At 39.7% G+C, this 18,760-nt stretch overlaps 1 protein-coding gene across 1 annotated transcript in view; it reads right to left on the bottom strand.

The window, feature by feature from the left end:
* astn2 (astrotactin 2) overlaps positions 1–18,760 on the bottom strand; it is a gene marked incomplete at both ends in the record, with an annotated part of 261,923 nt that overhangs the window by 11,208 nt on the left and 231,955 nt on the right. The window contains one exon of the mRNA XM_083929281.1: positions 3,785–3,926. Within this exon, the coding sequence (XP_083785407.1) occupies positions 3,785–3,926 (142 nt within the window). The remainder of the gene's footprint in view (positions 1–3,784; positions 3,927–18,760) is intronic.

Raw genomic sequence — 18,760 nt, forward strand, 5'->3', positions numbered from 1 at the left:
GTCTCTGTCTTTGTCTCTCTCTGTCCATCTGTCCGTCTTTTCTCTCTTTCTCTCTCTCCTTTTCTTCCTCCCTAACCGGACAAGACAGATGGCCGTCCTCCACAGAGATGGGTCTGTCTGACGTTCCTGCCTGTAATAGGGAAGGTTTTCGTTGCCACCGTACTCTACGGGGGAATTGTTGGGTCTATGTTTATCATAAATAAGTCATAGAGTGTGGTCTTTACCTAGTTTGTAAAGTGTCCTGAGATAACATTTGTTATGATTTGGCACTATAAATAATATTTAATTTAATTTAATTTAATTAATTGCTGTGCTTTTCTCTATTTATTTGTCATGGGTTGCTGTCTGTCAGCCAAAGTGCCCCACAGGGACATTGATGCTTTGCTCTACCTCCATGAATGAAAAAAACAATTTTATTGACCCACTTCCCTGTCTGGAAAGACAACACTAACATAATTGTACATTGTACACATGTACATTCATATATAGCTTGATGTTCTCTAGATAATTCTTACACTTGATTTATAATTGGGTCATAAGACAAAAAAACCTTATATTGTATCCAGTACATTAGTTATTGATTTAGCAATCATGTCTGTAACTTTTCACAGTGCAAAAAGCCTTTTAGTTTGCAAGGGAACGTTAAGGCCATAGCAGCCTCGGTAATGATCAAGCGTAAAGCCAGTACCAGTAGAGGTCTTATCAGTCTCTTGATTAAAACTAGTGGAGTTGGCTACAAGCAGATGTGCCCTCAGACGTAATTCCGACGTAAGTTCTGCTCTTATCAGAGAAAATAACACTGTGGAGAATGCCTAAACAAAGATAACACTGCTACAAAGTTGGAAATTAGGCTCTTGTTGCAGGTTTTTGTTAGTGGAAGCCTGAGTTCTACAGATTAAACTAATAGTTATTCCCCCACGATTCTTCATCCACTATCAAAGCCTGTAGAAAAGTCAAAATTGTGAATGGTAATTGTATTGTTGCCATTGTCATTAGCTGCTAGAATTGTCATTAATGACTGTTCACTGCTTCTTGGCTCTTTTTTTGTTCGGTTTAATCATCTTTATTTCCTTCTTTGAATGCACAGTTCTGAACAGTTGTGAATTCTTTCTGAATATGGACTACTGCTCTTCCCTGGGTGCTACCTTTTATGTGAAACTGACAGGCCCATTAGCTTATGACCACATACTCTAATGGTAATGTTAGATTCATTCATGAAACCACATAATATTTGACTGTTATAGCTGTGTCGTTGCTACATTAATCCATCCATCACCTATGGAGGCCCTGTCATGCATGTAATGGAGCTTCCCTCTCTCACCTGTATCCCTGCTCTGTTAGTGTTAGACAGCTAAATAAACTTGCTATGCAGAATTTTCATTTCAGGCAATCAAAGCTTCTCTGGCTCAGCATTGGGATATTTCATTCTACATTTTTTTTGGACTAGTACAGCACATATATACGTACATATAGAAGATATTACTCTAGATCAGATTTCCCAAAGCTTTAAATCCTGGCTGCTTCTTTAAGAGGGGGAAGGTTGAGGTTCCCAAAACAAACCAAGGCCGCCAAATAGCAAGAGCATTATAAACACAAGACACCTAGCAAAACCTGAGAAGACAGTCAAAGTGTGTCACAGTGTGTTTCATGTGTCCAATGACAGCCACAACAACATCTGGGTCCCGTCTGGTACACTCATTATTGCTGCTCTTGCGACTTTGTTTCAAGATGTAGAGGGCAAATAGTGCTCATAGGAAATGCACATCACCGCAATACCCAGTGGGATAACAAAGAAAAAAAATGTCTCTGACGCAAGTTGAAGGCAAATATATTTGTAGTGTGAAATATTCTTGTTCCTCCATGTATGTAAATGAGATGAATAATACATAAGAAACAGGTTTGAATGTAATGCAGTCCAGTACAGCACCACACCATACCACTATGATGTTAATTTAACAATGTTTGTGGGACATGGTGTGTGAATTTACAAAACCCGCTGGGGCAATCCTATTCACTAACAAATCAACAATCAGCAAATGTCTTGGCGGCCCATGTCACACACTGTCAAAGTCTGACTTATACTGTTATATACACATATAATTACTGTATATGATGTCTAAGGGTGATGGCTATGAGCGCATTCAAAGGCACAGTCTGTATGTTAGCTAACTGCCCCCCAAAATCGCCAAAGAGTGGTCAATTTGTTTTGTGAATTTAACAAATGCAGCCTTCTAACAGAGACCCTTCTGTATTCACTAAAAGCCTGTAATGCTCTGACCAGAGAGAACATAAAAGAACAGAAGCATCCACCACTTCCACCATGTTGAGACCAAGTATGCTTCCCTGGTTAACTCAATCCAGCTGTTGTAGGTAACAAAATTCACTCCTGAAACAAAATAGCACTTGCAGTGGGATTTGTAGACACCCAGGGGAGGATGTGGTATTTCGGATTTTTGCCCGATCATTCTTGTTTGGGAAAGACACAAACATCGCCACAACATAATGAAATGTCTTTAGATGGTTATGGGACACAGAATTAATAAAAATGTGGTCAGAAAAATTATCAAGTCAAATGGGTTGCAATAAATTACGAGTTAAAAATGGAGAGCGATGTCGCAGAATACTATAGGTGAGTCGGAATTGTGCAGCCTTGGTGAAATAATGCAATCCCAGGTTACTTTTTAGAATTAGTTATACATATGTTTTTTAGAAATAACACAAATGGAGCACATCCTCCAGTTTATCAAAATGTGAGAGCCTACAATCTCTTCTGCTATTTCATAGACACATCCCCAAACCTCTACATGACACTGATTTATGATGTGTATTAACCATGACGTCAAAACATATACAGAATACCTTTAGAATTTCAGGGAAAATCTCTACAACTCCTGGTACCTTGCCACTGAGAAACCTTTTGCCAACCTAGACAAAAGAGATGGGTGAGACTTTCTGTGAATTCTCCAAGTATGCATACTCCACAACAGAGTTTGGTTCAGGAGATCCTTTAAAGTCAAGGTCAGAGTTTCCCCTCTGTTTAAAACAGCTTTGGTGAGACCCTGCTTCCCCTTCCTGAATTGTGGTTTGCCATAAGCTCTATGAATCCAAACAAACACACCTCTCCAAGGTCTTGCAAAACTCCTCCTGAGATCACAGAAGCTGCAGTATGTCAGGCCTCCTAAAATCTGGCCACTGATTAAGGGGTCCCATGAGCTGACCAAGTCTAATTGGCTCCTTTAGCCTAACGTCTTTTTTCAAGACAGATCTCCACCAACCTTGGTTGCTGCCCCTATGCCGTTTATCCTTTGGTATAACTACAAAATTGATCGCGTTTCTTTGAGAAAAGATGTTCTTGTACAAGGTCTAGCACCACTGGAGCTAGTCTGACCACTATCCAGGAGTTCCATTCTAGTTGTGTGAGCCAGAGGTCAGCACACCTAGACCTCAATCTGTTCTCCTGTCAGACTGACAATGCACCAGAGCCCTACATCTAACCTTACAGGTGGTGGTTTGCTGAGGCTAATAAGAACATTAAACACGAAATGGGGTCAAATTGATCCAGAGCCTAGCAGGAGGTTTTATATCAATTTTCTATGAATTTGTTCAGCCATTAAGATCTGGAAATAATTAGGGACATTCCATACTACAGACAGGAACCTCCAAGCTACGTCTGAATTAACCACAACACAATGTATGACTCATGTTTATGAAGACATAAACAGCCACAATAAATCAGTTACTCAGTTGACTTGGAAAACTTGGCAAAGGGCAACGGCAGACTTACTTGTAGAGACTGTCGGGTTCCAGGCACTTGAAGACCACTGAATATAGCACGGAGTGAGGATGCTCTCCAGTCCTCTTCCCAGCAACCACACAGGATGAACCCAAACCAGAGAACAGATCATCCACCAAACTCAGAACTTCACCTGGTAGAGAGAGGACATTGAAGGAAAAAAGAAAGGTAGGAGGATGAAAAGAAGAAAGACAGAATCAAGAAAAAAGAAAATCTTACAATAATGTCCCTTTGAAGATCTCATTCTTTTTGCCAAAAAAAGGAGGAAAAAAACAAACGTATCTTTTATCTGTTGTTCTTAGTTAAATAAAACAATACCATATGCTTTATTTCCCCCACATGTTTCAACACAGGGAAAACAATGGTACACAACATGAAGTTAGTCATGAATGAATTTCTACATTTAGGAAAGCTCTTTTCTTATCAGTGATTATGCCATTTGACTCTGGTGTTGTGAGTTTCACCTTTGCTCTGCCTAGTGGGAACCATTTCCCCAGCACCAAGCCTGAGGCTAAACTAAATATAGACTTTTTGCTGGCAGCAGCCCATGCTCACTACATTAGAGAACTGTAAGAAAACAGGATTTTGTTCCTTAATGGGCACATGGTACTTTTACAATGATATCTCTCTGTACACCCTGGCGACTCAAAAAACATTATACTTCACAAGTTGTGAAATATCTTTTATGTCAGCTTACGGGAAAGCGATGCACACTTGTTCATTTAGACACACACATACATGATGCCAGTTTCCAGTGCTCATGGGGGTGATGGAAAAAAGAGGGAGCTGTCAAAATAGTTTAAAAGCTCTAAAATGGTTGGATTTCCAAGTATTTCTACACAAGGTAAAGGGCAGCTTAGTTTTAGCTTATGACAAATGGGCCAACATATAAACACAGGGAGTTAGCCTGGCTGGTTGGGCACAAGGGGATGGTAAGAAAAGGTTGCAGAAGAGAGGAAAAAGAACTGCACCAATGAATGATTTGACCTTTTCACAGAGAGAGCTCTGTGTATACGAGGTTTCCCCCAAACACATTCCTGCACTGTTGCTCTTTCAAAGGCCTTACCTTTTTTAAAAGATGAATCTCAAATTGGATTCCTTTATTTTGTAGGTGAACTGCGAAAGAAGTTGTCAGTATCAGTATGTCTAAATTTGCAATTCTAATGTTTTTGGGGAATATTTGGACGGATCTCTCACAGAATATGTTTGTGCTTTACATTTTAATCTGGAATCCAATTTGTTACCTTTTACTATAAACAACTTACATCAGTACACACTTATATTTCATTTTTCAACCATTTCAAACCCTATGTCCGCCTGCATACATACATATATTTAGCTAATCTTTGGATAAATTCTTACTCAACGTAAAAACACATATTATCCTGGTTTGTCAATGGGAAATTAAGAAGCCAGATATTTTACAAAATGACAATTTTCAGTATAAATTAGGTCATTATCAGAACATATTAACAAACTCATTCAAATTGAGTTGAATTGAAGGTGAAGGATAGATTAATTTGAAAAGTGATATTGGACCTAGTGTTACCATCAGACTTTATTGTCAAAGAGTTGCACGCTCAGGTATCAGATTTGTCTGACACTCAATACGGCTATACTTACATTTTAGCTGGTACTTTGCATTGGCAACGTGGCTGAGGTTTTTTTTATTTAGCTAGTGAATTAAAATTGTGAACCAAATTCATGCTATGTTCACTACCCTGACAACTTAAAAAAAGGTGGAACAACAAATTATCCCTAGCAGACGACTTAATCTTTTGCAGAAATAATTGGTAATGTTCTATTTAAGAATGACTGTTGACGTGATTCGTCCTGCGTTCATTCTGCCTTTCAAGTCCAAGCCCCTCCTTTTATTGCAAGCAACAATGAGAGGAATGCCAATTGAGTGCCAGATTTCTGCCACTTCACAAAGGATAAAAGTCAAAAGAGACTGCTACAAATACAGTGTGGACAAACGTGGAGTAAAAAGTGGGAAGGGAAAAAAATAGTCAAAGAGAGGAACAATGTGAGGGGAAAGGAAAAAAGACAGTGAGTGCTCTGATGTTTTATGATTTTGGATGTGGTCATGGAGAGAACTGATGATGTCAATGGATGTTTTGATAATCAGAATAAATCAAGGAACTGAACTGATGCATGACTACAGTACAGGTCAGGAGCAACCACTTGTGACTTGTGTTTAAGTAGTGGTGAATTGATCTATGTGATTATAAAAAAAATCCCTGACTTACAAAAAATCAAATGGCAGACATACTGGCTCTAAGACTCCAAACAATAACAACAAAAAGGAAGCAAAATAACCGTAAAACTACAGGAGGGAAGACGAGCCTGGTATGGTAAGCTGAGTTCTGCTGCTGCTTTCTGCATGCATTGCTACCTTAAAGTGAATTTTTTTTCTATTTAAATGTGTCCAGATAGGTGTGGCATTCCTACACTAGGTGACAGAGACTAATTGGATCTCTACCTGAGCACAAATTCCAGGGTGCTAAGTGAGTAAGAAAATGCTTATGTCTGAAAAATGGCAGTGTTTGATTCAACACAATGGAAAGTGAGAGATTTGCGACAATTATGCTGGATAGGTGTACACATTTGTCTTATCATAAATTTAGACAACTACCAACCCAAGGGTAGATATTTTCTGGCTAAGGCTGTATTAAACCTACCCAGAACGTATAACCCTGCATGTGACCAAGATGAGAGAATAACAATTTCAGTTACTGAGGCTCTATTTGCGTCTTTCAAAAATATTTATGAATATTGTTAATATAAAAAGTTATCAAAAGTCTAGGAAAAAACACTGCTTATGCCATATATTGTAGGTAATTTACAAAACTATTCTTTAACAGTTTGGATCCAAAACAAATTTAACATGACAATATCTATGAGTGCTTACAGAGTTAGAAAGATATTTTGTGTCCCATAGCCATAAATAGAAAGGAGCTTCATCGGCTTAGCTTAGTTTAGCTTAGCTTAGTGACAAGAGGCGACGTGTCATAATTGGACATTACATGTACAGTGTGAATAGACCACTTATGTCACTGACAGCACAAGTCATTTTGATCCATCTAGAAGACTAAACAAAAGACAAATATCTTTGGTCTGCTCTTAGGTGGCTCTCAAGTGGCTTACTGTATAATTATCAATTTAAGGACTCAGCAGGAGAACACAGTGTGTGTTTTAGTTCTTTTAACAATCATATACTTTTACCTAGCAAACTCTACCACAAATTCCATGGGTCAAACACTCTTTAAACACAGCCATCTGAAAGCTATATAACTGTTATGCAATTACATAACTATAAGATCAGTACGCATGCTTACTGGGGGTACACAATGTACTATCATGTGCACACAGTAAAGGGACTGATATAGGCATTTTGTATGTGTAAATGTAAGTTTGCAAGAAGCAAACAACTGTAAGTAATGAAAATTTAATACTGAAACTCTGAAATAACATCATAGAAATTAGGTGATATATTTTAAAGATTAGATTAGATTATTTAACACTCACTGCTTTAACACATATCCGTGGATTTTGTGAAGCCCTGGTTTACTTTAACATATCCCTTTATCAAAACCTTACCCCTCCTGCTTACTACAATATTCCATTTGAGAGTACAAAGAAGATACCTTCAATCATCTACTGTCTCCAAGGTGGTAGCTTTTAAGTACTTGCATACCAATCTAGAATTAGCTAATAATACTCAAAATCAAATCCATTAACTCGAGAATAAGATATCAAAACCCACCCAGAAGCAGCATTAATGGTTCTACCCTTCTGAGGGGTTCCTCAAGGGTAGGCCTGTGGTCCGTCAACATTTCTGTCAATACCAAAGCCAAAACAGCACACAGCTGGCAAAAATTAAGGCCCCCAAAATTCTATTACGGTAAAAGCCATTTTGCGTGTTCTCCAGCTTACATGCCGATTAAAACCTCATGGTAAATGCCAGGTGACCTTTTTAGTAAGCAAAAGGGGGAACAAATGATAGCAAATCATGGGAACATGATGAGATGGGCTGACGGACAGCATACAGAGAAAACCGCTCTGATTCAAACACACACAAGCCTCGTAACTATGATGTAGTTGCCAGCAAGTCAAGTCAAGTTTATTTGTACAGACCCAATATCATATACAATATCTCCAAGGGCTTTGCTGGTGCAAAACAGCAACAGTCCCTGACCCAGACAAACCAAAATTATCTAAGAAGACAAGGAAAACCCCTCTTAGAAAATCCTGGCAAAGAACACAACACAATAAACACAAAGGGTGGGTAGCATGAGGTGAATAGTAGCCGTAGGCGGGGAAAGGGTAATAACAAGAAGTGAACAGATAATTGCAACAGTAGAAAAATTAAAACACAAGAATGGGATTATAAACTAAACTGACACATGCATTCACAATGAAAATGTATATAACACATGTTCACCTTGTTTGTCCTCCTGTGGCATGAGGATGTGGAGACAGGTGTGTACATGGCACTTAATCTGATGCTAGAAGCCAGACTTTCTATACCATAGTCCTCGACATATCATTTCAATTACACTACTGAATTCAGGCACAGTGTAATTGCCACAGCCATTAGTTTAGTGTGTGTGTGTGTGTGTGTGTGTGTGTGTGTGTGTACATTTGTGAGAGAGTTAGAGAGAGAGTACTCGTAAATTCTAAAGGTTATTGGGTTCACACATTCCGACTTTTTTCTGCTCAAAGCGGAAAACTGAGTATGGAGAAAAAAAAATATTATAGTGAAGCACAGTTCTTTCACTTTTTTAGATTTATAGATGATGTATGAATGCATCTACATTTCTGTAAACTGAATGGATGCAGTAATTTAATTCTATAGGGCCAGTACGAATTACAGCAGTCAGTGCATGACTTAAAACAGGCAACATGTTGTGTTAGTTAATTATATTGTAACTGGTTAATTACATATTCTGATAAAATACACAATATTTCTCCGTGCATTATGATGGCATCATAAAAGCTGAAACTAATTAAATAATTCTATTACAAATATTAAGTTTGATCTGATATTACATCTTGGTAATACATTATATATTTTGGGTTCATGAGTCAGGTTAAGTGCATTGCTTCAGAAACAACATTTTCTATATGAATTGTTAAAAAATATTAAAATGTTGAATGTGCATGTTTTCTTGTTTCTTGTGCCTGTGGGCATGTACCTACAATAACTGCATATAATGTCACGTACAGTAATAAGGAAAACAACATCTCAAAGGTCAATTTTTTTAAATGTGAAGAATACCAAGAACCAGGGCACATGTAGGCGTGAAAAACTAATTTCTGCAATTTCATGACTGGAGGATTCTTATTTTGGTAATTTAAACAAAGTTATATGTAAGTTCAAATATTATAATAATATTAAATTAAAAGTAGCGACCAGCCTGTGATAGGATCACACCAGTCGTGACGCCTGATCGGACCAGGGGCGAAAAGTGGTGGGGCAATGGCCCATTCCATACTTCCGGCCCCCTACCAGTGGCTGAGCTTCCCCTTAAATGTCACGAAAAAAAATTTCATCTTTTGATCAGAATCAGCTACTTATCACAGATAACCGGCGCAACTTCCTTCTCATTCATCCCCACAGCGCCACAGTGCTTTACACAGTCGGACGCTCAGCTTCTCTGACTTCAGCGTAGAGCGGGTTGTTCCACTGCAGCGAAACTAGACGGTCATTGGATAAATGCTAGGCTTTGTCCCATCCATCGGACGCTCAGCGTCTCCGGGGGTCTATATGACAGTGGATGCTAGGCTTCTGCATAATGATTGGATTAGCTGTCTAAGGTGGAATCCTTTTTTGATTGACAGCTAAATGAGTGAATCAGCGATCTTGAAAAATTAACATCCACCGGAAAATTTTCCAAGTTTTTCATTCCGTTGCTCTGAACTGATCTGGAGACTTTACCGATCCCCAGCGACTTTGTCTAGTTGTTAAAGCAATTAGCATTGTGTTTGGCGACTCTGTTCTGTCACTCTGCGATTTCTTTATCCCATGAGCAACAGCAGCTGCTGAGCTTATCCCCCTGTCACTCACACTCACAGGTGGTCACACTTCACAGTAGCCTGGCGCAGCAGCTCCAGCTGGGCCAAGTCTCTTTAAGCAGCCTAGCTCTGCTGGCCATTAAGAGGACACTCGTCAAGTCCCTGGAAAATACGCCAATTGGTACGACAAGGTCACAGATCATTTTCTTGAAAAGGAACAAAGGGTAACATCTACATATAAATAAACAAACACATTTATGATGTAGGCTGGAAAAATTAGCTTCCCCTCCTTGAAAGACCAGCAGTCGCAACTGCCCCCTACTTCGGTCGCCCTTGCTCTGACGTCACCCATCTTTGAACTCAGCCTTCATTTTGATCTCAGCTACACACCCGTAATGTTTTGTGACTGTATCTTGCATGGTTACTACGCTATAGCGGTGACAAAATCTGGCCGCAGACAGACAGAGTGAGAGACAGACAGACATATAAACACCTAGCAAAATTCTCAAAACTGCCTCTGTGGTAGTTCCCACTACAGTAGGTGTCTCCAGGACCAGATTTTTCCATGATGACACACACACACACACACACACACACACACACACACACACACACACACACACACACACACACACACACACACACACACACACACACACACACACACACACACACACACACACACACACACACACACACACACACACACACACACACACACACACACAGACTCAGAAGATGTAAACGATACCAGTGTCGCTGCTGAGAGTGGTAATGATGAAGTGCTGCATGGACAAATACAATGTGTGCTGGCCTCATGTTTTCAGTTCATCCTCCCATTCTCTTTCTCAAATAACATTTCTGTTTGTCCTTCTTTCTCCTGTCTGTTTTACTTTGTCTCTCGCTCTATGTCAACCTATTATCAGTCCAGGGAATCACACAGTGGACTCTCTTTAAACAAACAAAACACAAGCTTCATATTAACAAACAATCATGAACTTTATATTTCCTGTGGGCTGCCAAACCGGCTAGGGGCCTCTTCTGTTAAACTGTCAGCACTCAGCCCTCCACTCCCCACACGGAGCCTCCACGACATCACCTTCCTCCCTTCTTCTCTCTCTCTCTCACACACACACACACACACACACACACACACACACACACACACACACACACACACACACACACACACACACACACACACACACACACACACACACACACACACACACACACACACACACACACACACACACACACACACACACACACACACACACACACACACACACAGTAGACCGTACACAGGTACACACATGGACTGTCACATGGAACCTTATTTCACACAATGCCACCTATGGCAGGGAATTCAAGGTAAAAGAAAATGTGTGGGAGGGGGTTGCAATTGAGTTATAAGGATTTACTAGCATCCAAGGCAGATATTTAAAGTAAGGAACAAAGCACTGTGGGAAATATATTTCTCAAAGCAGGTTGAGTTGCACATAATTGTCCAAGCTTTTCTAACCAGGCAGAGGGACATCCCTTTAGACAATCCTGCTGAGGCATTGTGCTGGCAGAAATATACGTAAGTTATTTATGAAAACTTTTTTTTATTGTTAGAGTTAAGGCTAAAATTAATGGGAATGGAATACTGGCCTATACTTTGATGCCAAATCATGTATTAAAGTGCTTACTGCGTTTCCCTTATGCAGACTGAAACTCAGTTCGAACTGGCCTTATGCCATTAGTATGTATTGTTTAACAAGAACTCATTGAAATTATCCTTCTGGATAATACATATACATAAATTAAAGGAGATGTATTCAAAATACTGAAAAAAACTGGGTTGGTATTGCCTCCACACGGCTCTTACCCCAATTTGTGAAATACCAACGTTTTTTTTTTATGGCCACATGCACTTACATACACTCACGGCTGGACTGTCTATCACAACAAATAAGAGAAGCTCGGATTACAACTCATGCAGAGGAAGAGTGCCTTTATTAAATATCAAAAATAAACAACGGGGCTACAAACAGAAAAAAGTGAAAGCCTTGAGACAAAATTTACAAGCTTATACTGCTCTCCAAGTCATTCCTAAGTCAATTCCTAAGAATTAGCATGTACTTGAAGAAGACCAAGAGTCTTTATGCTAACAGCTCTTTGAGGATATGGCCTACTTTGGCACTGTGATGCTTTGAGCTTAATGCTAATGTTCTCACACACTGACAATGCTAACATACTGATGTTTAGGAGGTATAATGTACACAATATGAGTTGCATGTTAGCACCAAACTCGGAATGTGGCAGGCTAGACATACAGTATCTTTCAAAACCATCATTCATCAGTTGTCTGGAAGTCATTAATGTCTGTGCAATGCATCAGACAGTTCAGTTGAACCCTTACATCTTGATAACACCTTAATAAGGTGTATAATGTCAGACCCTTTCAGTCATCTGAAATTAATCAATTACCCTCCAGCTCATAATCATTGAGTTTTCATCCAGGCTATGTTGTAATCAAATACAAGTGGTGATATTTTAAGCTGAAGTAACATATGGATAAAACACATTTATAGGATGTAATGACAATAATTGATAAATTATTTATTTGATGTTAAATGTCACTGTCAACCTGTTAATCGTACACAGTGCTACAATATTTCAGCAGCTCTATGGACTGACTAAATTAAAGGCATACAGATCAAATAAGGTCAACGTTGAAGAACGATAACCACAAATGGAAATTATGCAGTTCCCCATTAATAGGCAAACAGAAAGCTGTATCTACACAAAAGGCTTAATTTTTCCCCATGAAATAAAACTGTATTTAAAAATCTCCCTATTCAAAAGCCCCATCTTGATTCTGTTATTGTTGATTTTCAGGGATCACATGGTTGATGCCCTGCCTGTTCATGATAACTTTGTGGCACGCTGGTTCTTAAACCTGAGAATGACAGGCTGTTTGACAATGGGCTGCCCCTGCCCTTTTTGCATAGCAAGAAATTGGGTCAGGTGTGATGGTTCGTCACAGACTAATGGCCGTCCAGAACCATGTCTACCATTTTGATGTGACCCGTGTGTGGTCTGTTTTTACTGCCCCCAGCTCCTTTTACTGTGGCTCTGCCTTCCCCTGGGTCTGTACTTAGCACTAAGAATAGACCTGTGGGTGATGACAGGCTGTTGGCTAGTGTCTTACTGTGATGCTGCACTGCATTGACTGGTTGATGTGCTCTGCCATACTCCACTTGCTTTGCCACAGGATCAGTGGGCTCTGATGGCTTCAATTGGCTCTGTGGAGTGTGTAGGGTGAACAATTGTTGCTTGTCTAGTATACTGAGACCAGCTTGTGCCAGCTAACTTTCCCACAATACCGGCAAGTATACGTATTGTGTGGTGGTCATTCTGTGGGATTTTCTGTATTATGACAGTTAGTCAGGCTTTTAAGTGGGAGTGTGTTGTTATTTGCCCTCTTGGACAGTGGCAAAGCATATGTAAAATAGAACAGTGGTTACACATTGTAACTCTAGTTATATGGCTACAGGTGGAGCTCTCATGACTTAGGTTATAGAGGAGAAAAAAGCTTTCTCCCTATATAGTTCATGTTACTACTACTATTACTTTTCAAAATCAAAAAATTGTGTAGCTTTTCTCAAGGTTATAGAAAAGGCATCTTTTCATGTAGTTAAGCGAGAAGATGGGCTTTTGTTAATTAAATGTGTGTCGCAGAGTTAAACCATTCCCTTAAGGGGCAGATCAAGTATTATTTACTAACATGCATGTGCGACCTAACCGGGTATTGTGACGTCATTCTCTGCCCAGGACACCATTATTTCACTATATCTTTAAACAGGGAATATTTCTTTGCTGCTATTTTAAAATTCTGAATGTCAAGTACAGCCCATTTAAGTGTTTATAATTCCCTGGATTTCAAAGGGAGACAAATCAATCCCAATTTAATGCTTAAATTAATTTTACATTGATTTTTAGCTAGCACCAAATTCAACAAAGATCATGTCCAGACCACAACGAGTTGTACCGGTGTTTCATAGCACACAAAGATCTCATAAATATCCTTATGACTGATGGGGACACGATGCACCACAACATAAAATGATGAATGAAAAGGAAGGCACTGAGGAGCAGCATCCTCATCTTGTCTTAATTACAAGTCCAGCACAAATCCATTATTGTGAGTTAGAGCTCCATGAACACACATTAGGCGTCCATATCTACAGAAGGGACACAGACAGAGTGGTATGGTTACTGAGCCATGGAGAGACAAAAAACAAAACAAAACCAGGAAAGTCTAGACCTATGGCGAACAGAGAGAGATAACAATGTGTGTGTGAAGAGGCAAAATGGGAAAGGAAGCAAAAAGGGAAAGGGAATGCAGAAAGCCCTTGGCCCCCTGCCTGCAATCTGCAATCTGCTGATGGCCAGGCTCGTGATGAGGAGGTGCACAGCGTCCATTTTTAGCGATGAGGTCATCTTTAATTAACAAAACAAAGAGAGTCAGCTGTGTCACTCCAATCTGTTATCTGCACCCATGCTCAAGGACACCGTTTATCTCCATATAATTCAATCTCTTTGAATGAGGACTTATCGACGCATTGGGGGGCATTCTTGGTCTCAAACAATAATGGAGTTGTTACATAAACAGGGGTGGGGGATACCGCTGATTGCAGAAGAAAAGGGGGACATGAGGAAAGGAGAGAGATATGTGAGAGAAGAGGAGAGTAAAACAGAGGAAGATCCACAGGTCATGTACCCAAAGAAGCTGGCTGTGTGAGTTGGGAGGAGGAAATCGGAACTAAAATGAGGGCAAAAATCAAATGGCTAATCTTTTTCTTAGTCCAACAGTGCTAGCAAGAGGTGACATCATTGCTTTGTAACCCTCTGCTGCTGTCTGCATCCCTCTTATATTGCTCTACATTGTGATCCCTCTTCCGTCTTTGTCTTGCCTTTACTGCCCATTTGTATCCCACTGTACCATGTCATTCCATGTTCTCGTACAATCTCATCTCATTCCTGCCAGCTCTTGGAATTCTCCTGCTTTGCCCTGCCCTTAGTGGTTCTCCATGCCACAAAATCAGGTACTATAGAGCAGTGACGTAACACAGAGACTCACAGGTTTTTAATTAGTGCTAAGTGTGTGCACTCACGTGAGAGTTGTGGTAAGCACAGTGCTACGTCGATGAGCGCATTCAAAAAAAAGTGTCACCTCAGCACAACAGTGATTTAAGGACAAGCCACGTAATTTGGCAGCTGACGAGACAATAGAGGGATTGTAAAAAAAATCATGATGGAACCCAGAAGTGTTCTGAATTCAGCCAATAAGGGGCACTTTTGGTTAAGCCTTTTATTAGACAAATGTCATAACATTTTTGGCGCCTTCTTTTTTTAGTTTTTTTTCTGGGAACTCCCAGTGGGATAGACAGGAAACAGAGCTTAAGGATGTCTGACATTATAGTGTAGGTAAGCCACTAATTATTCCCATACAGTCAAAATGCACTCTTGCATCCTTTTGCAAAACAATCTGCAGTTGCCATGCACAGCATAAGGTGTTCACTTAGTTTAACGGTATATGTTTTATTGCTAAAGGAACTTTTAAATAGATATTAGGTTTAAGCAAAACCATGTGAGTTACTTATTATTGGCCCAGTTACAAATGCCAAATCAAAATATCCTCAGAGGGTTGTTTTGTAATCTGATGACAGGTTAAAAGGACAAAAATCAATAAAATATAATTTACACAACAGTTGCTTTTTTCCTTTTTTTTTGCTTTGTCACTCATTTTTGGATATTACAGGCATTGAAGCCACCCCTAGAAATTTTCTAGAATGTGTCCATTTTAATGCTCACATCATATTTCTTAATATCATCTGTGATCCTCTATATATCTTCTTACATATCACAACTGGTTTGACCAATTGCTGTAGAGGAATGCTGAGCCTCACACTAATACATCAGCACCGCCTATTTAGCTGGCTTTTTGTGAATGCTGTCTCTGCCTTGGTGTGCCATCTAGAGGCCTGTGCGAGGCCCAGTGGAGTGGATCACTCATAACCATCACTGATGTGACTGAAATCAGAGGTGAATAAGACACTCACATGAGTCTGAGGACATGAGGGTAAGATTGAGTAGTCTTAAAGAGTATAGGTAGAATACGCAAAACTCCATATGCCTTTCTTATCATTGTAATTGAATAAATACATTAATGAAAAGAAAGAAAATGCAGGGGACATAGTAGAAGCGATACATGCTACATAATGCAGACACCCCCTTTTCCAGTAATAGTATAATTAAAACCAAAGCAGTTTTTTGAAATATGCATTACTGTGGTCCGTACAATGCAGTCATTAAAGCAACCATAAACAATTTTATTTGCTTTCCAAATAATATATTTCTCTACATAGTTTACTGTTAATCATACAATACACAAGTAAATACTGTTTACGGATAGGGTTTACAGAATATTATGTTTTTCCCTATGTTGTTGCTCACTTGGTAGAATCATATTGGCAGGCAGACATGCCACCAGCAACGTTTCATTTGAGATTTGCTCCATATCTTGAAACACAAAGAGTAAAAAGACAGGGAGGAATAAAATAGAGGTAAATGTGCAAAATAATTTAGAAAGCCAGGGAGGATAAGGGTTTCTTTTAATTTTTGTTTTGTTTCACCCAGCCTGTGCCCTTTGACAGGGTTTACAAGCTTAATTAATTTCTTGCCTGCCAGTCAGGATGAGTTATAATGTTTGGAGACTCTGTATGGCCATTAAATCTCACCGGTGCATCTGCTGTTTTTCATTCTTGAATACACCCTATTGAGACGATGAACTGCAATATGGGATGACCTCATTTTCACCTACACTTCATCTCAGTGAGTCAGTGCCCCTCTCATCTTACTGGCCTTGTAGGAACAGGTGATCCCTCTATGTCTGCTCCATCTGTACATCTGGTACTAGTTGCGTTCAGACTCCTTCTATGCTAACCCACAATAACGACAGTGTCTGCAATACTCTCATCCTTGCTGTTTTCTGGACAAATACAGGATGGATTTTGTAAATAAGACACCCTCCACTGACACGGAGGCTGTTCTCGACTCCCTGCATTGCTTGCATTCTTGCATGCTGACATGCACAAATCCTTGGTAAAACAGGTGTCTATCTGCTATGGTGTCAGAGTTCTTGGGAACCCCCTATCAAAGCAAATTGGCTTGTGCTTGTATCTCTTAAGTAGGACATTATTTCTTCCACTGAACTCAGAAATGTTATTTTTTTTTGACTGCTACGTCCAAAAGATCACTGTGAAGACAGTTTGTATGGTCGTATCTCGTTCTATGCAGTTGCACGTTCCCAGGCAGGGATCCCTTTGCACCAACTCCCCCAAAATAGATGAGGGAAAACTGCAGTCCCTCACATTTTTGGGGGTTTTGTTTAATCTATTCAGGAGACTGTTTGATGTCACAATGCCCCCACCTTCAACTTGCTGCAAGGATCAGTCAATTTTTCTTCGCTAAGATGATCACAGCCTCTCCATGGACCTATCCTGGGCATTTGCCCTCTTCTTCATTTACTGCAAGTTTGTGTGCTCATGATTGCTGACTGTGTAGGGCTCAAATCGCAGTTGTGTGTGCTTGATTACCTGTGAGCCTACTGCATTGACAAATGGACAGTGTGTGTGGAACAACTTTGAAATCTCTTCAGAGACCAAAGGAAATGGTTGGCAGCTTTCCTGTGTTCTGCAGTATAAGACTGAGCTGAGGTTAGAGTGGACTCTTATTGATAGAGTTGCCTAATGCCATCTCTGTATGATTGCACCTTCTTACATTCTCAAGTTCTTTAAGAAATCTAGCAGCTTCTATGGTATCATGTAGACAGCAGATGGGATTGAATGGTCGCATTTCTCTTGATGAATCGGAAGTGTTAGCAGTGTTAGAGTTCAAGTGATTGTAGGAGGTAATAAAGTTTACCAAGTACATTTTTTCTCACATTCTTGGAAAAGGAAGCCCTTGCTTTATGTGGAAATGGGAGAGGTATCTGCAACTGACATGGAAGACAACCTCTCATGATTAATTGCTAATGTGAGCACTAAGATAAACCCTGGTATGTATCAGAGTACTTACAAAGTATTCTCACATAAGTAAACGATATACTGGAGCCTGTTGATTCTGTGTATGCACTATAGGTGTTACTATTTGGCGCCGACAGCCTTGAAATAGCCATGAAAAACAACACCCCTAAACAGATTGTTTGTTGGTCTTAAGGTTTCTGTCAGGTCAAACTGTAGCTGGTCATTCCATTTTAGCAAAAAGTGTTTTTTCAGTTGGTTAAAATAATATAAATTGCAACTAGATAAAAAATAGGAACAATCAGAGATGGTTCAGGTGTTGCATGTTGTCATATGTAGTGCATGATTCTCTCTCCCACGCTTTACAACCATATAGGTCCATATAAACAAAAAGATATATGAACTAAGGGCTTGGATGCTCTCCTTGTACATCAAAGCAGTACGTCTATCTTGCAGTCACTGTTGACCTCAGAGGCAAGATTTGTGAGGGACCAGGGTGAAGCCTTCAAGAAAATATTACTTTTTTTTCCTTCAAAACAACTGATAAGCGGGGTGATCTAAGGGTATTGGAGACAGGGGCCTGATGGTTTGTACAGATGTGAGAGGAACGAGGTGACGCTACGAAATGACGTAATCCCTCTAAAGCCTTCCTAATACATGAAAAAATGGAGGGAAGACAATTTAAGAGGGAGGTGACTGTGGAAGATGTCAAAGTGAAAAATGTAACCTAGTGGTGCCTGATTTCAGAGGCCATGTGAAGGATGTTGGAAAGTTTCAGGAAGCCATGTTGGTGGAAAAAAGAGCATGATATCCTAACATATTCAATCATTCTTCATGATCTCAATTGACTTTGTTCCCTTCTTTTACCTCAGGT

This window comes from Echiichthys vipera (genome assembly GCF_963691815.1).
Source record: "Echiichthys vipera genome assembly, chromosome: 16".
Taxonomy (NCBI): domain Eukaryota; kingdom Metazoa; phylum Chordata; class Actinopteri; order Perciformes; family Trachinidae; genus Echiichthys; species Echiichthys vipera.